This window comes from Tachypleus tridentatus, chromosome 13 (genome assembly GCF_004210375.1).
Source record: "Tachypleus tridentatus isolate NWPU-2018 chromosome 13, ASM421037v1, whole genome shotgun sequence".
In the NCBI taxonomy this organism is placed as follows: Eukaryota; Metazoa; Arthropoda; class Merostomata; order Xiphosura; family Limulidae; genus Tachypleus; species Tachypleus tridentatus.
This window is the reverse complement of record NC_134837.1, coordinates 79,380,126-79,406,678: the sequence shown is the minus strand read 5'-3', so window position 1 is coordinate 79,406,678 and position 26,553 is coordinate 79,380,126. Positions and strand designations below refer to the sequence as shown.

Below are 26,553 nucleotides of genomic sequence, written 5' to 3'. Positions count from 1 at the left end.
AAGTAGTTTTTCTTCATTTTAACAATAACGCGAAAGTCTGTTTGTTAATAAGACAGTTTAATTTAATGGAAAGAAAATGTATTATGAATTGAGTGAACGTTAAAGTGTGAAAGAGAAAATTAAATCATTATTTTTTTCAACGTTCACGCAGTCACAATACAGACTAAGCATTTTCTATTTAGACGACAGCCTGGGAGCTACGTCTGTTATTGATAACTTAAAGAGACTCATATTTCGTGCAGTTCGGCGCACGCACACTATTACGTATGTGGGTATCGATCAGTTACGTCACTTTTATTGATCCTAGAAACCTGATGTGGGAGGGATGTAGAAGCATAAAAGCACAGTTCGTCGTTAACTTGTTCGGTTTCCTATTGCTATAATCACCAAGAACTAATTCTATGTTGAATTCTACCGAGCGGTAAGAGTCCATTTGTTTGATAACCAAAATATCTTTGCTTCAAACTATATCTTAAACTTTGCTTTGTTTTCCTTTTCTGTTTTAACATGTATTACAAAACTATTTTTTATTGAACTTATTTACACTGGACAAAACGAGTACGTGTTGCTCTTCTAACTGACTTGTTTGTTGATTTCAGAATTTGGCGCAAAGCTACAAAAGGGTTACGTGTGTATAACCATCCCTAATTTTTAACTGAGATACTAGATGGAAGACAGTTACTTAACATCACCCACAGCTAACTCGTAGTTTTTAGTGTGTTTCTTTCAAGTAAAGCTACATACTGAGCTATTTGCGCGTATCTGTTCCTAATTCTGAACTGATGAGCTGAGGTACAGAATATAGTCAACAGCCAACTGTTAGGTTACTCTCGTGGAAGTTAACTGTCACTCTTATAGCGCGTCCAAGGCCTAAGAATACGAAGGCGATTTTCGGCAACGGCTTAACAGTTATGAGTATTTGTATTCAGAGTTCTGGCATGAATATTACAAAAACACGCCCGGTCCAATAAAAATCGTGTTTTTAATTGATGGGAGATACACTCCAGGAACATAGGTGTCTAATTTGAAATATAATGCGTCTTCTAAATGTATCATACAACTTTTACTGAAATACACCGATAGCCCAATATGACGTTAGTATAAAATAAATACTTAATATCACAAGTCATATTACTTTTCAACATAGAGTGAATATTTGCAACCGATACTCATTTCACGTTTCTAGGTGTTAGTAAAATACAAGATGTATCGTGCAAAAGACGTTAATAACTTAATTATTAATCATTCATAGTGTAACCAAGGGCTCTTGTTTGGCATTACCATTTCAAATAAGTGTTTTGGTAACAATAAAAGTAATATATTATTGAGCCAAAGCTGCCCCCCGCTAGTACAGCGGTACGTCTACGGATTTACAACGCTAAAATCAGGGGTTCGATTCCCCTCGGTGGGCTAAGCAGATAGCTTACGTGGCTTTGCTAAAAGAAAAAAACAAAAAACACATTTAGCCAAATACAAAAGTGCATTAATGAACATAACCATTTTGTGTGCGTTGTTTACACATGTATAAAACAGTTGGTTTAAAAACATTCACGGTGAAACCGTACCGCCAATTACTGCCTTGTGAGAAAGTAAATAGTGCGTTTGACTCTTAAGTATAGTGTCTCTTACTTTACGTAAGGTACAGTTCATATCTATTTACTAGCAATACTCGGCTTGTCACAGACAGCTTACACAGCTTGCATAATATCTGTTGTCAATGTTAAACAAGGTATACGTCAGACAAAAAAAATCTCGAGTGTAAAATAAGTTCTTGCCATATTGTTACATAGTTCATATCTGATTTAGTGCACAGTAATATATTTTGAATATTGCTTAGGTGGAGTGGTGTCTGTTGTCGTCTTTTAGCGCAAACCCAAACACCAGGTTGTCTGCACTCTGTTTACCGTAGGAAACAGCGGATTTTATTATTATAGCTCTTTACTGTCGACCTGCCGAGGGCTGTTTAGAAGTAAAACCATCATAAGAATTCCTTCGATGTAATTATCGTGTCGTCCTGGTGACCTTGTTGTTTTGGTTAAAGCTCGTGCAGGCTATTGATTATCTCACACTCTACACAGTTACAATCACTCACTCGCTATGCTAACAGATAGGCAGACAAGTCTACACTATGTTACAGTTGTTCTTGATTTAATAAGCAAAGAATCTTAAATTACTAAAAGTTTGAAACAGTTATTTGTGTGAGAAGATAGCTTCAACGATAATTCAGTGGGCTCGTCATGATAAAACTGGGTTTCGATACTTGCAGTGGACAGATAATCCATTGTATAGCTTTGTTTGCTTAACAACAAACAAACAAAATCCGCTATAATTTATTTGTTACATCAGAATTGAAGCAACGTAAATGTTATAACAACCACATGTCTGCCAGACAAAGTAAAGTAACAAAATATCTCATTTTAACGTGTTTCATCGAGGATTTTTTTCATAATAAACCCTCATTGTAAATATTTTCTTTATAAGAATTCTAAATTTACAGCATGCATATTTTCGATGCATGAAGAAAAATTAATTTATAAAAGCGATTCATTTATAATCGAACTGGCTTACAGTAATATAACCCTAAACTAAATAAATAATATTTTTTGAGATCTCGAATGGATTATAAAACGCTATCATAAAATTAATAATATCATTTTATACTACGTTCGTTACCATCACGTAAACGTAGTATTACATTTCGTTTATTATAACTACTTATAGAAAATGTTAGCGTAACATTAGAGCTTATCAGATCAAGTTGGTCATAAGATCCAAAGGCTTATTAAAACAAGCAACGAATTAGAGTAAACGTAATGTACTTGTAACGCTTTATCTGTAAACCTGTAATGGTATAACTAAGAAATCTACACTAACTTCACGAGTTTAATTTAATGATTCATCATACACCACAACATATTAAATATTTAATATAATTATTAATATTTTACAAAGCAAACTGGCTGAATCGCCTTACATACTAAAATAATGAAATAGATATTTTTGTTTGACTCGTAACTTCTAATTTTATTAAGTAACGTACATTTGTTGATAGGATCAAAGAAAAGACTTCTACACCGTATCCTTTCGTACAGCGACAGAGGTTATATTACAGGCAAAGCCTATTGTTTCTTAATTTGTTTCAGAAACGCACATGCTTTTGAACTACTTTCAAGCTATGTGTGCACCAGATAAAAGCACGAGAAAACCTAACGGACCGACACGACCCACCTTGTATCAAGTAATAAAATAGTATAAAGCAAATTCATTAACCTAAAACATTATGGTTCAATAAATAAACATTATTTCTACCCATTTTCGAAACTTCTTGCACGTATTTTCATCATTAAACTTATTTTGTTAATAAAATAATACAATTTAATTCCATCTTGCTCGCTCTGTATTGATTGTTTATGAATTTCACGCATAGCTACTCGAGGGCTATCTGCGCTAGCCGTCCCTAATTTAGCAGTGTAAGAGTAGAGGGAAGGCAACTAGTTATTACCACCAACCGCCAAATCTTGGGCTATTCTTTTACCAACGATTGAAAAGTGGGATTTTACCAAAGTGGGATTGACTGCACAATATAACGCCCCCACTGCTGAAAGGGCGAGCATGTTTGGTGTGACGGGGATTCGAACCCGCGACCCTCAGATTACGAGTCAAGTACCTTAACCACCTGGCCATGCCGGGCCCGTCTTCATGGCCGTTTATACGCAGATAACACAGGCATGTGATAGTTTTATTGTCTTGAAATGTTTACACGTTCTACTGTAATCCCTGTACGCTGAATCCAAAAATAATATCCATTTTACTCCATCACGTACATATCTTTCACAGAACGCCATATATAATTTTATATAAGCGAGGCCCGACATGGCCAGGTGGGTTAAGGCGTTCGACTAGTAATCTAAGAATCGCGGTTCGAGTCCCTGTCGCACCAAACATGCTCGCCCTTTCAGCCGTAGGAGCGTTAGAACGTGACGGTCAATCCCACTATTCGTTGGTAAAAGGGTAGCCAAAGAGTTGGCGGTGGGTGGTAATGACTAGCTGCCTTTCTTCTAGTCTTATACTGCTAAATTAGGGACGGCTAGCGCAGATAGCCCTTGTGTAGCTTTGCGCGAAATTCAAAAAACAAACAAACAAGCATACAAAAGTGAATCATTTAAGTTGAAATCGGTCCACATTTTGTTATGATAAAATGTTAAAATCCTATGGCTATAGGTTTCTTTAAACCAATCACGACGTGAGAGTTTTATCGATCGTTCTAGAACCCTCTAGAAACACATCATTAGTATATAAACGGTTAACAGGCCGCATGACATGCTATTTCTGGATACCATTTAATTATGTGCGCCCACTTTGATAATATTTTATTTATTTTCAATATTATTAACTTGTCGCTATGACAACAAGTGATTGGGTAAACGCTTTAAATATATTTTGTTATATTTTTAGTCAATTTTTTGTAAGTTTTATTTCAGCAAGACTGTTTTCCTTCCTGACTTGTAAAAAACAAATTAAGTTATAAAAAGAAACTGATTATCATTTTCGAAATATACAAAGTTAAACTATAAACGACCCGTTATTAAAACCTTAATGAAGTTTAATTTAAATTCATAGGTCTCTCTAATAACTTCTGTCAGGAACCTGACATTTATATCCTGTTCATTATGGTCTGATATATAACTATAAATATTTACAAACAAGCTCTTAAAACACAGTTAATTTAATGATTTACTTTTATTTTTCAGTGATTGCATTTAAAACGTCACATATGCTGTGGTTGTTAGATTATTTTAATTTCGCGCAAAGCTACACGAGGGCTATCTACGTTACCCGTCCCTCATTTAGCAGTGTAAGACTAGAGGGAAGGCAGGTAGTCATCACCACTCACCGCCAATTCTAGGGCTACTCTTTTACCAACGAATTAACCATTATATACTAATAACAGGTACAACGAGGATTTGAACCAACGACCTTCGGAATACGAGTCGAGTGCCTTAACGAATCTGGCCATGCCGGGTTATGGTGATTAGTAAGAACTATTCGAGTGTTTTTACCCTTGTAGCTTTCTCGGAATAATAATAGAGCTCAAAATTACCTACAGGAAGTAAGCATCATATTTTTTAGAAACAAAGATATAGATTTAAGGGTTACTTTTAATTTCGTTCACCACTCACGTAATAACCCAATGACTAATTGTTTGTATCAGTGAAGGAAAAGAACTTCAAAGCTCGGTATCCAATTTCAAAATAGAATACATAATATTTGAGATATTTCAGATAATTTAAAATACTCAAAGGATTAACGTACATGCTTAGGTCTTTCTAGTTTAACTGAATTAACTCTGTGCTACGTAACAACTGCTAAGGTCATGCCTAGTTACATGTAACAGGTTCTTAGTACCCTTTATTCGTGTGTAAATTTTGTGTTTATATATATTCGATTTTACACACTTTTCATTGAAAGTAAAAAGGTCACTTTCTCAACCGTTCAGTTGAACATTTTAAAACATCAATAAATATATATATATATATATATATAATACTCCGGCGCGGCATGGCCAAGCGTGTTAAGGCGTTCGACTCGTAATCCGAGGGTCGCGGGTTCGAATCCCCGTCGCACCAAACATGCTCGCCCTTTCAGCCGTGGGGGCGTTATAATGTGGCGGTCAATCTCACTATTCGTTGGTAAAAGAGTAGCCCAAGAGTTAGCGGTGGATAGTGTTGACTAGCTGCCTTCCCTCTAGTCCCTCTAGTCTTACACTGCTAAATTCGGGACGGCTAGCGCATTTTACCCTTAACGCGAAACCCAAAACAAACAAACAATATATTATGCTCACATATCATTAGCTTCTGCGCAGTACGGCTTCCAAATGTAAAATGTTTCATCATATCAGCTTCGTCACCTCTTACGAATGTTTTCCATGAAACTTTATATAGATTTTGGTGATTCAATAAAATAACGAGATTTTTCTCGCCTTCATTTTGTTTATCACCGTCCCTAAACTCATATGGAACTTCCAGGCATGAAGCTTCTTTACTCAGCTAGTAATCGTATTAGTTTTCTTACGCAATACTCGTTTAGTTCTCGTATTACCAAGATATCAACCAGTCGTATATGGTTCATATGATTTATGTCTGTTCCTCTTGATTGCTTCACCTATAGCATCTGCGATGTGTAGAAAAGAAAACGTGATGGCTTCGTTTCCAAAAATTATTATAAATCGCTGGACCGAAATGTGCTTACGTTAGTGTGAAAAACAAACTTGGCCTAAGGTAAAAAACAACAACAAATCAAGTTCGTAAGGTTAAAATGTTTCGTTTAATAATTTAAGACTCAATAATGAACGGATTTCCTCATTAGTTAACAGACAGGTTTCTTAAGACCTAGATGTGAGACACAGAACTTATGTGACTGTTATCGTTATTTCGTTTGATAATTATATACTAAAGGTATCTACGCCTCGAGTCCTTTTTCGTCAGGTTTATTAATCGAATGAACAAAAAGAACTGAACGCTACGTGTATTGTTTCTAAGTCTTGGAAACAAGAGGATTGCCATAGAATCAACAGTTATAAGTTTAAGAGTTAGTTCTTATTGAAACATTCTGTTTTCTCCTTAAAATAGATTGGTACCTGAGTTATAAAACAGACGATTTTTTACAAAATACGCGAGATTTCCAGAATATTTAAAAGTATCTATTATACTTATTTGTTTTTAATTTTGCGCAGAGCTACACGAGAGCTGTCAGCTCTAGCCGTCTCTAATTTAGTAATCTAAAACTATAGGGATGACACATAGTCATTACCATCCACCCTCAACCCTTTTACCAACGAACAGTTGAAAAGGGCGAACATGTTTAGTGTAATGATAATTCGAACCCGCGATCCTCAGGTTATGAGTCAAACGCCCTAACTACCTGGCCATGTCGGGCCAACAGTTATACTTAGTATGGTTTCCAGAGTAGCCCATGAGTTGGCGGTGGGTAGTGATGACTAGCTTTCTTTCTCTAATCTTCCACTGTTAAATTAGGGAATAGCAACACTACAAGGGCTGAAAACGAAATATAAATATACAGACCAGCAAGTCATGTAAAAATTACAACTGATATAAAGTTGTGTAAAACGGAATGTATCAGAACTACTTTTTGATATTGTTTGTCTTTACGTGATGCCACTAGAAATTAATCGCTTTTGGGAAGAAAACATAACAGCTATTTCCGATATAAGATATCCACACACTTTGATCATAAAGTGTATTTAGATTGGGGATTTAAAATTTACTAAACAAGGATAACTCCTGTACATAATAGTACTAGAAAACAAAGAAATATGGATCATCTTGGGTTACCAGGACCATATAGAATTTCCTTAAAACAATAAATTGTTAAATATGATGGGTATGAGTGACATTTACGTATTTGCAGGCTGTATTAAAAATAGAACAAGAACACTGAATTAATTTAGTTTAAAAGTTTATTTAGCTCTCACATAACAAAATGAAATATACTTACATTTGGGTAAGACAGAGTAGCAAAAGTTCGGGCTATACCAGTCTTAAGATGAGTTGAAACAATTTTCAAGGAAGTCGTGAGATGTCCTTCTAAAAACGAGTACTTAAGGTTTGGTTTGTGTTCAATTTCGTGCAAAAATACACGAGAATTACCTGCCTTAGCTGTCCCTAATTTATCAATAATAGAATAGAGGGAAGGCAGCTAGTCAACACCACTTACCGTCACTATTTTAACAATGAATTGTGGCAATGACCGTAAAGTTGTAACACCCCCACGGTTGAAAAAGTGAGTCGGGGGATTCGAACCATTAACTATCAGACCCGTTGAATTAAGGTGTTTGGAGAATCTGAGAATAAACTGAGCCAATTTTTTTTTAAATTTGAGGACAAAATGTAAATGGACGTTTCAAAATGGAGTGTAAAATTACATGCATTGAAGTTCTCGGAAAACACAATTTATAATATTTAAGCCATTGTAGTGTACTGTAATGGAGTATTGATATTGAAAGATCCATTACATATTCTTTCAGTGAAAATTTAAATAATCTATTAAATGAAAGGAATCTTTTGTAACTGTTATGTCATTATACATATATATATGTATATTGTCTAATGTTCAAAATATACGAATGAGGTCGGTCGAACTGGGTGAATCTGTTTGCGTTCTAAAGTATATTTTTAATAGTATAGTGTTATTTTAATATTGTAAACAATATTTCTGTAACTTAGTTTTTTTTGTAAATGCTCATTTTGACTCTTATTTCAAATAATCTCACACTTATAGTTAATTCTAGAAATTTTACGGCCCGGCATGGCTGGATGGTAGAGCGCTTGACTCGCAATATGAGGGTCACTGGGTCGAATCCCCGTCCCACCAATATGCTCTCCCTTTCGATCGTGTGGGATTTATAATGTCATGATCAATCCCGATATTTGTTGGTAAAAGGGTAGTTCAAACTTTGGTGGTGGGTGGTGAAGATTAGCTGACTTTTCTCTAATTTTCCACTGTTAAACCAGGAATGGCTAACGCAGAGAGCCCTCTCTCTCTCTCTCTCTGTATGGGTATTTGGATATTGATGTTTGTTTACCCATGATGGTCAGGTTTCTTTAACCTCTTCCTTCAGATTTTGTTTTTTATTTTTCTATTTTTTTCAACGGTCAAACACTTAGATTAGTTTAGTAAGTTTGTTCAGTTATATTGTAGCTGGAGTAAGTCTACTCAACTCAGTTCCTTTAAATTTGTAAGTAATGTTAGCAAGTCTAGTGTGACAAATTTAACAAATTTGTAAATCTCATATTTTCTAGTTCTTTTGTAGTTTCAGCAGATCTGTTAAACTTGAATTTAGAAGACCTGTAGTGGTAGACGACACATATTTTAACATTAGGATCCATTTCATACGTGAATATAAACGTACATCCATGTAAGGTATGTGTGATTATGAAATTTAAATGATAACAACAATTTACAAATACTATTCTAAAAGTCAATATAAACGGAAGGGCCTTTGGTACTTCATAAAGAAGCTAATGTAAATAATATCAAAGTGATATTCAAATATAACTATGTATATTTAGATATGTCGAAAGGGATATCAAATATACAAACCATAATTTGATCTAGTTAATACGAGCTTACTCTAGACGTTTTATTAACTTGTTTCAGAACAAAGCCACATTGGGCTATTTGCTGCCTCCACTGCGGAGAATCGGACCGCGGACTTTTGTGTTGTAGGTCCGCAGACTGTAACCGCAAAAAGACCTTAAAATTAAAAAGCTGCTCCTAACCCTGTCCAGTAAATCTTGCTTCCGAATTTTTTGTAGACGAAATTACAAAACAGTAGAACAATGTAACCAATATTTTAATCGTTATTTGCTGTTTCTTTCTTATTTTAACGGAAAGTATTGTTTTAACGGGGAGTGTTGTTTTGTGGAGAAGAAATTATATAAAGTGTCTCTTTCACAAGCCAAGTGAAGGTTTTGACTGTCAGCTACACATGAAACTGTGGTAACGAACAGAAACACCATGGCATTCAGATTGTCCACATCTAAACATGCAGAGAAGCTGTATTCTTACTCCATGGTATGGTTTAGTGATTAGGATACTCAGATCTCAACTTGCGAGTATCAAATTTGAATCCTGTCTTCGAACAACCCCGTCCGTTTAGTCACGAAGACGTTATAATGTGACTTTCAGCCCCTACATTTGTTGGTAAAAGAGTAACCCAAAAGCTGGTGCTGGGTAGTTTTCAAGAACTGCCTTTTCTCTAGTATATCGCTTCAAAATCAGGGGCGACTAGCACAAATAGTCATCGAGAGGGTTTGCGCAAAATTCTAGAAATAAATTTAAAACTTATTGCATGATTTTCAGTATTTTTTAATTATGTTGTTAACTTGCTGGAGAAATCATAAAACAGTAATTCAGTATATTACAAAAGCGCCTAATGTGCTTTCTGTGTGGTCTATCTTTTGTTTATTAGTGGATACTTTCATTTCGCAGGTTATAATTCACTAAGAAGTTAACTCAATAGCCCAAACTTCAACATGAAAATGTCAAAGAACGTTGGAAACTTTCAGTCCATTGAGCCATCTAAATATATTACACATTTATTGATCAACAAAATCTTCGTAAACTCAACAGCACGTGAAAAATGAGTCACCAACTGCGTGAAAAACGAGCGCCGTGATATTAAAGCCCCGTCAGCCTTCCCGCTTTAGATGGATTTGGGGTATCATTCATTCCTGAGAGTTAGATGAACGTATCTTCCGTAAATGATCGGGCTATATGTATTAAATCAACATTTAGCTGTAGACGAGCAAAAGTAGGCGTACTTGTGACATTCCTCATGTCACACTAATTCAGAAGAAACACGGAGAAATGTATAAGAGAAGCAAGAATGACTTTTTAGGTTTTATTTACCTTAACGATAAATCTATCTGGTAACGTACTGCTGTGCACAGCTTTCATATACCAATGGAAAAAAAGGTGGAAAGAATCGTAAAAAAAAATAGAACTGACTGCTGGATAAGATAACACTACAAAAACTATTAAGGAAAATAATATATTGTAAAAGATAGTGCACTGAAATACTTCAGATAATAAAGGCTGCCCACACGTTTCATCACGTGCACAGACCTTTTGCAACTTAACGTTTGTGAAAGCTACTACAGGAAGACGTAGAAACAGAGGAGGTGATTACAAAATGGGGAGAGACGAATCATGAAGATTGTGGCGCTATTCAACTTCAGTAACAAACAAAACAATAGTTTATTATTCTATATTTCGGAATTAAAACTTCTGTCAAAGCTCTTACTTATATTGAGCGATAACTCAAAACCTAAAATCTTTGTAGTGATGTTGGAATTATTTTAGCAAAAGCGTAAAATATGAAGCAAAAATGTCGTTTTTGAACGGTGAAGTTTAGAAAAGTATAAGCCAGTGTTGTAAAACATGCTTTAATCAAAGTAAGCACCATTTGCTTCAACACACTTTTGCAAATGTGTAACGATGTTGTTTATGCCCCTGCTCTAGAAATCAGAGTTTCTGTGGTCAATGAACACCCCGACAGCTTCTTCTGCAATTTCCTGATTTTGAAAGCGTTTATTGTTCAAAAGTTGTCAAAGTGCTTGAAAAAATGAAAATATGTAGGAGAAAGGTCTGGGGAATAAGGTGGATGAGGTAGAACCTTGATTTTCAATTCGTTCAATATTTGGAGCGTCATCCTTGACAGGTCTCATAACACCAATTTTTGTTGATCTTCTGTCAGCTCATGCGAATCCCATTATCCAACTTTTTTATTTTGAAATTGCACTCAGTGATGTCGAGAAAATCCACTTGTAGATAAAAATATATATGTAAAAACGGCTCATTTGGGTTGAGGAATTTTTTCACGTAGAGGAGCGAACAACATTTCGACCTTCTTCGGTCATCGTCAGGTTCACAAAGAAAGAAAGAAGCAATAACTGACCGAAAGCTGACCACTTGTTTGAAAAGGGTTGTGTAACTAAATAATAATAATGAAATAAATAATATAAAATTATATATTCAAACATCTAAGAACGCCCTCTACATTCCGAGACTCAGTTACACATTTCTGCCCATTTCTAAGTTTCTTTAATAATTCTTATATGATCTGAATAGCCGATGTATCATTAAACCGACTTCAGTATGTGCACAAATAAATCTTGGCGGGTTTAAAACATTGAAACCAGTTAATATTCTAAATATATCTTCTTTTTATCATTACTTGTTGGTTATTGTTATTTTCAACTATATTTATTATGTGTAAATAAGTTATTAAACATTTTTGATTTTATAATGGATTCACTGCACAGCTCAGCATTGCTAAACTTACAGTGGTCAGATGAGTGGCACGTGAAAGTCTGTTATTTTGTTTTTCAAGGTAGAGTTAAACAATATATACAGTATGTAGAAAGGACTTAACCTTGTGAAAGTTTATTGTAAAATATTTTGTTTATTGTGATTGTTAAATGAACCCAACTAGACGAAGGCAGTAATAAACTTCTTTAACATTCATCACACGCTTCCACACTGAGAAAATTCTAGCAGTGACAGGTAAGAATTTATAGAATATTATTTTCTGTTGTATGACATCACGATATTGATAAGGGATAAACAATGTATCTTGGTCCTAAACTTTGCGTAGGCGTTTATGATAATTGAAAATGAATAACTTGTGATAAGCACGATACGAAAAAAAAAACGCGTCTATAGCAGAAGAAAGGCGATTTTAACAAATTGAAAAGAAAGAATAGGGCACTTTCTGAATTGAGACACTATATCCGTTATGGTGACTGTTAAGCTAAGCTCATATAGCACTACTAGATGGCACTACATTCGTGACGACTGACTCGTTGTGGTTACACATTCACATAGAACTTCCAGGAGGGATACAAGGTTTTACTCGTGTCTTTGAATACTTCCTCTAAAAGAGGGTTATTAGAAAGATACGAAAATAACTAAAGTACTAATGATGATTAAACAGTTTTTAAGCTTTCGTGAGAAAGTGTATTTATGAACATTGGTTTTGAAAAGCACATTATACAATAATTTTAAAAGTTCCAACATTAGTAAAGTCGCGAGTGTACGCTATCGACGTTTGTGGAGATATGATTGGATCTGTATCAGACAGAGGTTAGAAACTTTATAGATATGTAAAATAATATAACAAAGCTGTAATTAAGAAATAAATAGCTTTTTGATCATTAGGAACGAGATTATTTGCGAGAGTTTATTTGTAATTAAACACAAAGCTACACCATTAGTTTTGTGTGCTCTAACCAACACGGGTATCGAAACCCGGTTTCTAGCGTTGTAAGTCCGAAGACATACCGCTTTGTCATTGGAGACAATTTCCAGCAACCACTAAACGATGTTATTTATGATATATAATGCACACAAATAATATAAAAACTAACTAACTTCTCGGGGCACGTTCATCAAATCTCTTTATAGTTGGTTAAAAATATATAAATTATAGAAAACAAATGAAATATTTCAAACACTCATCATCAGGCTATGCGTGACACAATTGTGACGACAGTTAGAAACAAATTACGTCTAAATAACCAGAACAAATATTTTTTCTTTCATCAAGGCATCTTGAGCATTAGTTTATAGAGCACTAGTTTTACAGGGATGATCAGTTCTAAGCCTTTAAAAGTTCTTTTTTCTATATATTCTACTAACAAATTCCAGTTACTATTAACACTCCTACGAAAAGACGTTTCTAGTCCTGATTTCTCCAAGCCCGTTCCCCTGGCTGTGGTTTCGTTAGATAGTAGATAGGGACAGTGGGAATCTCGTTAATCCATTCATTAATGGATTTAAATGGCAATTTCATTTAAATACAAAATTATTAGCCTAATATTAATAACCTTTCAAGTTGCTCTTGGGCCTATTAGGCCACACTTTTCGTAGGAGTGTTAAATGCTCTAAAGTATTACTCAAAACAATTCATTCATTTATCTACTGATTTTATATAATTCTGTCCGTTCATAACCTCGACTTTTACGGGGATTCGAACCCGCAACCCTCGCATGAAGAGTTGAGTGCCTTAACCACCTGGCCAGTTTCAGAAAGGATATGTTTGGTAGAAACATTTCCCCAAAATTTGCAAGACTATCGAATAATCTTAACCAGGAACTGAAATTAATGTATTTTATCACGAAAATCAAAGCTAACGAAATAACTGGTCAATCATAGTTAGTTATGTTAGCACATAACTTAAAATTAAGCTTTCTGGAAAAGGCCCTCCGTTAGTACTGCGATATGTCTCTGGATTTACAACGCAAAGTCAGGAGTTTGATCCCCCTTGGTGGGCTCAGCAGATAGCCCGCTGTGAATTTGCAATAAGAAAATACAAACGCTTTCTGGAAAAAAATAATGATGTAATGTAAATGTTTTTTTATAAAAATGTTTTACGACAAACTTCCCATTAACGTAATTTAAAAACATTAAATTTATCATTCTGAAATAAACAGAAAATAATGTTAGAAAATACAGGAACATTTATGAAAGTACAAACCTGACAATAGACGAAAATTATTTTTTCTTGATCTCTGTGTGTTTGTGCTTTTTTATAGCAAAGCTACATCGGGCTATCTGCTGAGTCCACCTATTCTTTTTTTAGTTCAATTATCTTTTATTGTAAATACGAATGTTTTAGTTATTATTTACCAATACCCAATAGCTATACAAAGTAGCACCCTGTTTTTAAACTAAACCTTCAATGTTATTTTGTCTCATTGTTTTAGAGTAAAACTACATTGGACTGTTTGAAGTGGAAAATGCAGAGGACTGAATCCCAGATTTTAGGGTTATAAGTCTGTCCCATCGGTGCATTCACTATTAATTAATACAGTGAATAGGCTTTAAGTTCTAATTATGTTTTAAAGGTAGCAACGTAAAAAGACTAGTATCTAACAGGTTAAAAATGTAATAAATTATAATTTATGAGTAGTGGTGTGTGAATGGTAGACGTGCGACATCTAATAGCCAAAATACAGAAAAAAATATTAAATATAATTTCTGATACTTTTATTCAGCAATTGTACACAGTTGTTCTGCGTTATGATTACTCTGTCTTTTAGCAGCCGACTAATACTGGTATCCACAATAAAGGGCTAAAAGCAAAAGCGTTCGAGTTGAATTCTACTAGAGGAAATATATTATATTTCTTTTAAACTGCTCAATAGAAAGCTAAATGAAAAACTTGCACGTGTTTTTACAGATTTTATTACTGTTTTTCATATGTTTATGGGAAGAAGTCATTTGAAAGAAATGAAGAAACTAATAACGTATGATATTTGAGAAAAAGTTATGTAATGCTAAGGAAAAGCAACATACAGAGGGTCAATAACTAGTATTAAAAGAAACTAAGGAGTATTGGAAGGCGAAATGAGTTGGAAAAGAGAGCCCATTATTTTAAATATATTTAAAAGACTTAAAACATAAATGGGTGGAGAATAAACGAACGAACTGTAATAGATACAAAAACGTTCTGTCTGAAATATTCAAATAACGTTGTAGCGTTGATGGATTATCCAGAACAAAATAAGAGCGTTCTTGGAATACTTGGAAAATATGTAGACAAAACTAAACTATCTCTTCATCTAGTACGGAGATAATGGTCGCTTACAAAGAACAACAAAGAAGGAAAACATGTGAATGGTATTTGACCTCCGACAAATTAAGGTTCAATTTGGGATATAAAGATCAGCACGTCTTGTGACAAATCAATTTACAATGAAACGGAGTGTATCAGAACTACATTTTGACATTGTTTGGTGTCTAAAGACAGTGCCATGTTAGTAAAAACTGATCACTTTTGGGAAGGATATGAGACGTACAGCATTTTCCTGAGCAAATTATTCATTTACTAAAGTAATAAAAATGTGTTTGGATCGTGGATGCGGAAATTCTAAGATTAGGATATCCTTTGTTCTTAATTGTATCTGAAACTAAAGGAATACGATCAACTTTGGGCACCGGGACCACCTTGAAAGAGACCTGCAAAAAAATATTAACCTAACAGTATGGTGTCTTGTAAGAAGTGAGAATCCATGAACACAAAAAGTTGGCAGAAAGAAAACATCCACGTGCCTCAAACAACAGTATGCAGTATATTCAAAAACAATCTCCATTTTAAAAGTAGAACATTAGTAATGTGCTCGCAAATTGCTTCCGTAACATATATAATGAACTACTGCATAACTCAAGAAACGGATAGTCATTCTACTTCTATATAAAAATATACAAGTCAAGTTACAGGATATGCATTCTATGGCTCTCTATGTGATCCGACTGTTAAAACAGGCACTGGAAAACCATCATATTCGTAAAGTAAATTATAGAAACTATGCATGGAAAGATGGTGCGCTTTGGACATGACAGTCTTACGACGGAGCCTTTTGCAATGGAAACTACTCTCCATGGTTATTGTAAAGTTATAAGGTCGACACAGAGAACATGATTAGATGTGGCGACATGGACTGTAACTAGGTGGTGAGGTTCCGAATTTGTTTTAATATAATATAAGCAATCTGTATATAAATTCTTATTTAAAGTGTGCACGACAATGAACTTTCAAAGTCTTTCGTAGCTAGTTTACTCATTGATTGATTCATTCCTGTAAAAAATAGCAACTTAAAATAATAATTTGTTTATATAAGCTTTATTTCTAAAAACCTTCTTATACACAGTCTCCTAGTGGGCCAGCGCTAAGTAAGAAGAATTATAATATTGAAAACTGGGTTTTAATACCCTTAGTGAGCAAACATGGGTATCCTATTGTGCAGTTTTGGCAATAAACAAACCACATTTTTTCGTAAAGGCCCAGCATGGCTAGATTGTTAAAACACTTAACTGGTAATCTGAGGGTCGCGAGTTCGAATCCCCGTCACACCAAACATGCTCGCCCTTTCAGCTGTGGGCTTTATAATGTGACGGTCAATCCCTTATTCATTGGTAAAAGAGTAGCCCAACAGTTGGCGGTGGGTGATGATGAGTAGCTGCCTCCCTCTAGTCTTATGCTACTAAATTAGAGACGGCTAGCGCAGATAACCCTCCTGTAGCCTTGCGCGAAAGAAAAAAATAAACAAACAATTTTTCCGTAAAGGCCGAATATCTTCCTGAATTAATGATTGGTTTTGTTATGAATAAACGATATTTCATATATGAAATCTTGTGTAATAACAAAATAACAGGATCTAGCAATGTAGATTTACCTATTTATATAAATTTTGTCACACACTCTTTTATGATATGCAAAACTTTAATAAAGAGTTTCAATACGGAAAGTGTGTTTGTTTTCTTATAGCAGAGTCACATCAGATTATCTACTGAATTCACCTAGTTGGAATCGAACCGCTGGTTTTAGCGTTGTAAATCCATAGACTTACCGCTGTACCAGTGGAGGACTAATACTGAAAGAAATAGTGATAGTGATTTATTGAAAAATAGTGCGGGAAATGTAATTTGGTTGTTCTATCTTCACACTGTCACGTTAAAGTAATTCTTCTACAATTTTTTTGAAATGCTCCTATGATGGCCCGGCATGGCCAAGCATGCTAAGGCGTTTGACTCCTAATCCGAAGGTCGTGGCTTCGAGTTCCGGTGGCACCAAACATGCTCGCCTTTTCAGCCGTGGGCGTTATAATGTGACGGTCAATCCCTTATTCATTGGTAAAAGAGTAGCTTGATAGTTGGCGGTGGGTGATGATGAGTAGCTGCCTCCCTCTAGTCTTATACTACTAAATTAGAGACAGCTAGCGCAGATAGCCCTCGAGTAAAATTCAAAAACAAACAAACAAAGCTTCTATGACACTTTAAAAAATGTTCTACAGTTTTCGTCCTTAGGACTTCACTGAACTTTTCACTTTGAAGCTTCCAGTTTATTTGTTGTTGTTTTTTAATTTCGCGCAAAGCTACACTAGGGCTTTTTGCGCTAGCCATTCCTAATTTAACAGTGGAAGATGAGAGAAAAGGCAGCTAGCTAGTCATAACCACCTACTGCCAACTTTTGGACTACTCTTTTACCAACGAATAGCGGGATTAACCATCGCTTTATAACACCCTCACGGCTGAAAGGGCAAGCATGTCTTGTGTGACGGGGATTCAAACCCAAGACCCTCAGATTGCGAGTCGGGCGCCATAACCATCTGGCCCTGGCGAGCCCCAAGTTTCCAGTGAATAGCCATATAAAACTCAACGTTTTAGTTTCTGTAGTTTGTGAACAAAACAGAACTACTTTAATAAGGACTGATGATTTTATTACATGCGTTATCAAATTTTCATGTGTTTTTATTCTCTGTATTTCAGAAGTGTATTTAACATTGTCAGCTGTAAACTGTTGGAGAAGTGAAATTATGTAATTTTGAGGTTATTTGTATGAAATGTTGTCGTTAACTGGAAGAAGTATTTAACCTCTCTGTTCATTTTCTACTGACTTTTTCTGAATAGGTTATTCCTGCTTAGCTGAATCTTCCTGTCAAGATGAGAAAACTCATCTTCCTCTTAATTCTTCACGGCGCCGTTCATCTAGTTACAGGATTATCTTTAGATAATATCCACTTACTACAGAAAGTTTCCAATGACCAAGACAGTCTTCAGAATGCCCTAGCAAGTGTAGAGAGACGTCGCCGACAGTTTGAAGAAAAACCTCTTCCTCCTAATTCTTTCAGTTTTCCTAAAGAAAGATCGCAGGAAATGAAGAGAGAGGAAGAAAAAAAACCCTATTACCTGAACCAAAAAAGTGAAGAAGTTAACGAACCAGAAGATGTTCCTCCTGCCTCATCTGAGATGGCTAACAAGATCATGCTGATTGCTAAAGAGATGAAGAGAAAGTTGAGAGGAAAGGATATAAATGGGATTCCAATTAATGGTCATAACACACCTTACAGTTTAGAAGATGCTAACAGGCAGGAAGACTATTACCACGTTTTTGATAAGGACATGACGTTTCCAGAGGTTGGCAGTCACCGTAGTTCCAGTTATGACAGAAAACGTAAAAGATTCAGCTTAGCTAAGGACATTTTTAAGAAACGTAGTTTGAAAAAAAAGAAATATGTTTCTCCAGACTTTGAAGATTACTCCAAAGAGGACGTTTTATCACCACTAAATGCGATTTCTTCATCTAACGAAGAGCTGACCGATGATGCGAGGTTTGGTTATCAAGACAGCGACAGGGAAATGGGTAAATTATATCATTGAATTAATATTTTATTTACTTGCATTACTAAATTATAATTATCTGAGAAACTGCATCATGCACGTTTGAGCAGATATGTAGAATAAAAGTTTATTAACAGCTGTAAATTCAAGTAATCCCTAAAGTTTATATCACTGCCGCATGTTTACTGGTATCACTTAAGAATTCATTAATATGAATCGCATTGAATTTATGTGAGCGATAAAACAATTATGATGCATACCGATTTGATTAACATTACATCATTTTTTCAGAGACTCAGGAGGAGTTTCGAGAACTGCCGGTTGTTAAACATCGTTTCTCATGGAAAAATGTACAATTCCCAGATTACGATGATGACTTAGATTTTCGCCCACTTTATGCGGAGACGAGAAAGAAAACAGATGAGACAGAGAATCAATTTTCTTTGCCAGTTGATCAACCTATGATTCCTAACTATGAGCACAGTAACTTAGACGACTATTACACAGTTAGAGCTAGGCCTTCTCGAATGAAGAAGAAGGAATTTGATAAATCGCCTAACTTTCATAGAGCACAAGAACTCTCAAGTTATTTCCAGAATTATGATAAAGATACGTTAAGGAAGAATAAAGCGGAAATCAAAGACTTGTCTGATTTGAACAGTGAACCATTTTTACCTTTAAATGCCAATTCAACTGACCTTCAAAGCTATCACAATATTTTGGAAATGTCACGAAGGAAGAAGATGGATGTTGATGATTCGACAGATGTTTCTAATGAACAGAATATTTCCTTTGGTACAGCTCCAGATGACCTCCGAGATTACTATTTGACTATGGCTATGTCTCATTTGAAAGATATAGAAAATTATGATTTGCCTAAATTAAACAAATATCAAGAACTTACACCGGACATTGATTCAAATAAGCTCCAATATTATTATCAATCTATGGGTATGTCTCGAAAGAAGAAACTGCATAAACATCAAGACAACAAGAAGGATACGAAATCAAATGTTCAGGATTATTATTTCCCTGCAACGTTGCCTCTAAAGAATAAGAAAAATATAGATGGCGCTGAAAGTGAAGGAACAGTTTCTAAAGGCATTACTGATGACACTGTTGAGAACCTTCCTGAAGAACTTAGAAAACGAAAAATAAAAAAAGATATATTCGGTGACAAGGGAAGAACATTTCAGTTGCCTGATATTTACTCATCTGATGAAAGTTCGGAAGTGTATGATTGGTCCAACAAAAATAGGATACCAGCTTTTTATGTCGAAGAAGATCATCTGGACATGAAGAAGAGGCAAAATAATTTACCTTTGGACGACGATGAAACAGAAGGAATTGTACTGGGTGAGCTCAAAGATATATTTAAAGATGACAAAGAAAGAAAGCGCGCTCGCAAGAGACAAGAGGACTCAGAAGAGCAAACTTCTCATAATTCAAGATTAAGTGCTAACGATACTGATAACGTAGAAATGGAAAGCTTGTCGCACGAACAAGACAAACCACTAGATAAATCAGAAAAAGATGCAACAGAGACCCATGATTCTCACAAGGAGATGAATTTTGAAGAATGGCTTAGAAAGGAGTACATAAAAACTATGGCTCAGGCACTCAGTACTATGAAAAAGAAACGAAGTGGTGATTGGGTTCCCATAGTTTCTCAAGACTTGGATGAAAATTCCAATGAAGAGATGCCGAACATGAAGGTATTTCAAGAACGGAATAAGAAGCAAAGAAGCAACGAAGTAAATAAAAGTAAAATAGACGAATATGACAGTCAAGAAGACGAAATAAGTAAAAATGGCGGATCATCCTCCGAAGACATTCGCCAATTTGCTCTTGCTCAGGAAAAAATAAAAAACATTGAACAGAGCATGATAGAGAAAGCTTTGGGCGTTATACAAAATGACGCTTCTGAGACGGCTAGATCCGATGTGGAAAGAGCCATTCATAGAATTAAAGCCGCTAAAGAACTGGATGAAATGGGACGTTCTTTGAAATATTTTGAAAACACCTTGGGTCAGATTGAAGAAGAAAATGAAAATAAGCTTGAAGATTCTTTAGTTAATGGTGAACCAAGAAAAAGAACCTCGTTTCTCAGTGAAATGAGAGGTAATGGTATTTGATTTTTCTCTAAGATACTTTGAAACGAAGAAAAAATATATAGTGTATTTTAGCAATCCATAATGCCTTGATAATGTAAAAAAAAATTGAATTATTCGCAAAACAGAACAAAGAAGAATAGTGTACTTTTGTGGCAATGACTTAATTTGACTTAGTTTATGAAACTAAGCTGTACACATCCTTTTCTTTTTGTAGTTAAGCGCAAAGCTATATGTATAGTGGGCTAGGTATGCTGTTCCTACTATGGGTATCGGAACCTGGATTTTAGAGCTATAAGTCCAAAGATTTACCATTGAGCCACAAAACAGAAAAAGTGATTCTGTATAATGTTTGAATACAATAAATATTAGTTAAAGTATTTTGTATGTTTTAGAATTTTCATTCAAGCCGTCCATAATTTTGAACTTAATAGACTGCTAGAGAACTCCTATTCCCGAGTTATAAGCTACTCTAACTGGATTGTGGTAGTTGACCTGTCACTTTTGTACGTACCCAAGGTCCAGAAGTTCGGAATGCGATTGTTATATTTATGTTTTTATCGCGGCAGTGAAGAGCAGTCACTCTTGGGTCCACAATCAGACACACTTAACCACTTTACCGTGCTCGGACTCAAAAGTTCCAACTAAGAATAAAATGGCCACGCTCTTTCGAAAGGCCACAGTTATATGCCATTCAGGTGTTTGCATTTAGGACTTTTCTTATAACTTCTATTGATTTTTATAAAATACTTTTATTTATCTTTTTCTGGTGTGTGTGTGTGTGCTTTTCTTATAACAAAGTCACATTAGGGGCTCAGCGGGTTCGAATTCCCGTCACACCAGACATGCTTGCCCTTACAGCCATGAGGGTATTACAATGTGACGGTCAATCCCACTATTCGTTGGCAAAAGAGTAACCCAAGAGTTGGCGGTGGGTGGTGATGACTAGCTGCCTTCCCTCTAGTCTTACACTACTAAATTAGGGACGGCTAGCACAGATAGCCCTCGAGTAGCCTTGCGCGAAATTCAAAACAAACCAAACAAGCCAAAGCCACATCGGGCCATCCGCTGTGTTCACCGAGAGGAATCGAAACTCTGATTTTAGCATTGTAAATCCGAAGAGTTACCGCTATCGTAACAGAGGACTGCTATATTTTTGGCTAAACATTTTTTGTTTAGTTTTAAGATACTAAGATATTTGAAACTAAAGTACTATAAAACATTAAAAATATATAATTGTTTTATCGAAAAATATTACACTTTACTGACCTTTTTCTATCAGATTTATTTCTTATCCAAAGTAAAAAAATATTAAATCCCTAACTATCTTTACAATAAATATATAAATAAATTTACACCAAATATTTTATCAGGTTGGTCGCAGTTAAGCACAAAGCTATACAAAGGGCTCTCTGTGCTCTGTCCACCGCAGGTATCGAAACCTGGTTTCTAACGTTGTAAGTTCGCAAACATACCACGGTGCGACTGGAGGTTACAGTAAAGATCTACAATTCTGCGTTACTATGACAACAGATTGTCATGACAATAAGAAATGGGCTGTTGTGGATTTGCTACGTTATCATAAAAGCAATTTCATATGTTAAACAGGTCACAAAGAAACTTATAAATATCATTGTTTCTGTAAAACATTTGCTCACCTGCTCTAACCGTTTGGCCATGCCAGGGCATCCACAGTGGTATATTAACATGATTAAAAAAACAAAGAGAGAATGCAATCGAAACTTATAGCTTGACATAAATAGTATATACATACTAAATGTAACATAAAGAGTTTTAAAGAAACGGAACACATAAAACAGTGAATTATAAATCAGTTATTCAATCAAACTGACTTTCAGTATATAAACACACTACATATAAATCAATTCATTGTTCTATTGCAGAAAAGTAAAGTTTTTTGAAGTTGGGTAACAGATTTTTACTGAAGCAAACGCTATTAAAAAAATTCTGATTTTATTGTTTCTGTTACAGTATTTTGTACTCCTTTTCTCCTTTTAACCCTTTTTGTTACATATATGTTACATCATCAAGAAAGAATATGAAATAACTAGTTGCTTCGATAGAACTCGGGTGGACACAAACTTGAGAAAAAGCACAGAACGCCAAACAAGGTGATAATGGTTCAAGCCTAACTTTTGCACTAATCAAGGCTGTTTACAGAAACTTTCTAAAGTCTCAAACATCTTTATCAGGAAATGACGCTGAAGGTAAAAAATATATCACAAACAACTCTCTTCATTTTAGCTCATAAAAGTACATCATCTACAGTTTATTAAACTATAAACAATACAAGCACTAAACACATGCATCTATTTAAAATAGGAGTCAGACCGGAGAGGGGTTGTACTGATGTTTTTGTTGTTTTTTTTTGGTGAGATTCTGTAACCCACACTTCAAAACCCCTATCCAGCAATACATGAGAAAAGGTATTTTTTATATACTTAACCTTGAAAAATGTCTCCTCATGTATAGCTGTTATTATATCTTGAGTGAAAATATCCCTAGTTGTACAGAGTTATATGGAAATTTCACACATTTTTTATTTCAAACATCACTATCAGTATGAACTGAACTTTACTTACTTTCATTGCAAAAAAAAAGTTAAAACCGTATACTTTTTTATATGTGTGAAAACTCTTTTTTTGTTGCACAAAACATCCCTAAATCTATACGCACAACTACTAGTATTTAAGGAAGGAATACAATAACTGCATATTCCGCTGCCTGGGGAGAACGTGCTGTACCTTTTATATAAAGATCTTTATTACTTATTTTCGTCCCTGCATGGCCAGGTGGTGAAGACACTAAACTCGTAATCAGAGAGTCGCGGGTTCAAATCCCGTATTATCAAACATGCTCGCCCTTTCAGCCGTGAGAGCGTTATAATGTGACGGTAAATCCCGTTATTCGTTGGTAAAAGAATAGTCCAAGAGTTGGCGGTGGGTGGTGATGACTAGATGCCTTCCCGGTAGTGTTACACTGTAAAATTAGGGACGGCTAGCGCAGATAGCCCTCGTGTAGCTTTGCGCAAAATTCAAAAAGCAAACAAACTTATTTTCACCAGCTACAATCTGATAAGTGAAACATCATCCACGATAACTTGTGCATCTTTTCTGTTTACAAGTGTTCAGCAGATGCTTCATTACGTCTACTAATGTACATATGTTACGCATAAAAAAAGTTTTCATACAATGTGATTCTGCTCATTAGATGTCATTCCGTGTACGGAAGACAAATTAATTAATTTTATGCACCCATTCGAACAGCTGGGAACGTATAGCACATGGAAAGAGAGGTTATACGACCTCCCCACGTGAGCCCCATGACATATTAAGGCATTGCAACTAACGAATTTGCTTACAGTTCATGGAAAATTTTGAACTCTTTTACTGGCTGGGCTAAATATTATGGCATTATCGACTGATGGATTTGCTTACAATTCATGGATATCCTTGAACTTCTTCCTCTGTTAGGCCTCTAGTGGCTCAGCGGTAAGTGTAAAGACTTATAACACTAAAATGCAGGTTTTGATACCTGTGGTTAGCAGAGCTCAGATAACTCATTATGTAGTCTTGTGTTTAACTACAAATAAACGGATAAATTATCTGTTAGATTAAAAATATTACATTTTTAACTGATGAATTTGTTTAAAATTCAAGCAATCTCTCGAACTTATTTCCTTATTGAAGTAAATAGTAGCATTCCTAATGTACAATATCTAAAACTAACTGTTGAATGAAACAAGTTCTCAATCAGTAGAGATAAAGACAATTGTTTTAATATTTGTATGTGTGTTATTCTAACAATGTAGGAGATTACTTACAAATACTAAAGTTTATTTTAAAAGTTGTTATTACATGTGTCATCATATTGCTGTGGGCGAGCAAAGTCAGGCACTATAGGTAACGATAATTTCGTTCTTTAGCTTTTTACAGTGGCATAGCGGTATGTCTACAGACTCACACCTCTAGAAATCGGGTTTTGATACCCGTGATGGACAGAGCACATATAACCTATTGTTCAGTTTTGTACTTAATTTCAAACGAATAAACATTCGGGTACTGTAAGTGAACACACAACATCAGACACAAAGGTAACAATGCTTTTTAGAATAGACCCCAAACTCTAGCGCTTTCGAATACTTCACTGTTCTACCTTGTTCTTCTGAAGATGTATAGTAAACTTCTCGAAAGCGTTAGTTTTTTGTGTCTTTTTGTAAAAACTTCAGGTAGAAGACATAACTTTAATTTCGTTCTATAACGTTTTACATGTATCATTATAATTCTGCAGATGACCAATGTCCCCCTCTGGAATTGCTGGCAAGAGACTGCTCTGCTCTGGAAAAGGTCATCTCAGAAGGTCCTGTCCAACAATTACTGGAAAATGCATGTAACTGGCACGAAGTCTGTTACACATGTGTAAGTACAGGAACTCTTTCAAAGCATTTGGTTAAAACAATGTGATAAACCAAACATATCTAGAAAGACAGCCAGCCATGAGTTTTACTTTTCTAAAGAGATCACAATTTAACTGTTTTACCTATTTTTAAACTTATTTACTATTCAAACATCATAAATGTTTTTCCCCAATGATATGGTGACTGTATGTGTTTAAGTCTCAATAGCCAGCTAGAACACACACACGATTTATGTTTTCGAACATATAGAGACGAAAAACTTTATATCTTATAGTTGTAAGCTTTAACACTCCTACGAAAAGACGTTTATAGTCATGATTTCTCCAAGCCCGTTCCCCTGGCTGTGGTTTCGCTAGATAGTAGATAGGGACAGTGGGAATCTCGTTAATCCATTCATTAATGGATTTAAATGGCAATTTCATTTAAATACAAAATTATTAGCCTAATATTAATAACCTTTCAAGTTGCTCTGGGGCCTATTAGGCCCCACTTTTCCTAGGAGTGTTAATGTGTACTTTGTATATTTGTTCTATAACAAATTATTATTCTAACCGTAAACTATGTTACAAAACTTTAAGATTTAGCATCTCAAAATTATTTCATTGTCAAACTGTGAATTTAATTTAAAAATAAATTAAATACTTTAAAAGCTAATACCTCTATATAATAGTTTTTTCCATTTAAATAGAGAAATGAAACTATCATTATTTATTATCATTTTGTTTATTAAACTTTCAAGGGAGAAATCTTTGGTCTCAACCCTAATGATTGTGACGCGGGATTTTTGGAAGAAAGCGCTACCCTGTGCCAGGATGATGTACTTTGCAACTCCTTCGCTCGCAATGTATTGGTGCCGCTAAAACAGAGACGATTGTTCTACAGAAGATCGGTTCCCGCCGTTTGCTACAGCGAAGAATGCGTTAGAGATTTCCTACTTACTCGTTAGATGTTACAAACTGATTAATCTTTAACACAACAGGAGTTTTGTCTTTAATAATCTGTTCGTTGTTACAAATGAAAATAAAAAAATCCACAAATGTTGAAAGCTGTCTTGGTATTGCAGTAAGTCACGTGTGACAAAGAGTAATTATTGAAATATTTATGTGTGTATCATATTCTATTGTTGTGAGTGAGTCATATCACGTGACAATACGAATTAAAATAATACGTTGCAAAAAAAAAAGGACAAAATATTTTCTGTGAATTAATTTAGACACAGCTATCAGAGGCCGCTGTCTTTAACAGATAAAAACCAAGTTACTGAGTGACTTTAACGTCAATTTCTTTATGCACAAACAT

General features: G+C 35.0%; 1 protein-coding gene across 1 annotated transcript; it reads left to right on the top strand.

The window, feature by feature from the left end:
- The first annotated feature begins 283 nt into the window (after positions 1-283).
- Positions 284-26,445, top strand: LOC143237335 (uncharacterized). Its single transcript, XM_076476476.1, has 5 exons — positions 284-421; positions 17,995-18,727; positions 18,997-20,826; positions 25,128-25,255; positions 25,994-26,445. The coding sequence occupies exons 2-5, from the start codon at positions 18,028-18,030 to the stop codon at positions 26,198-26,200; spliced, it is 2,865 nt and encodes a 954-aa protein (XP_076332591.1). The 5' UTR covers positions 284-421; positions 17,995-18,027; the 3' UTR covers positions 26,201-26,445.
- Positions 26,446-26,553: the final 108 nt, after the last annotated feature.

Coding starts and splice junctions, on each gene's coding strand:
- LOC143237335 (XM_076476476.1), top strand. CDS start 18,028: ATGAGAAAACTCATCTTCCTCTTAATTCTTCACGGCGCCGTTCATCTA. Junction 20,827..25,127: donor GTTTCTCAGTGAAATGAGAG/GTAATGGTATTT, acceptor ATAATTCTGCAG/ATGACCAATGTCCCCCTCTG. Junction 25,256..25,993: donor ACGAAGTCTGTTACACATGT/GTAAGTACAGGA, acceptor TAAACTTTCAAG/GGAGAAATCTTTGGTCTCAA.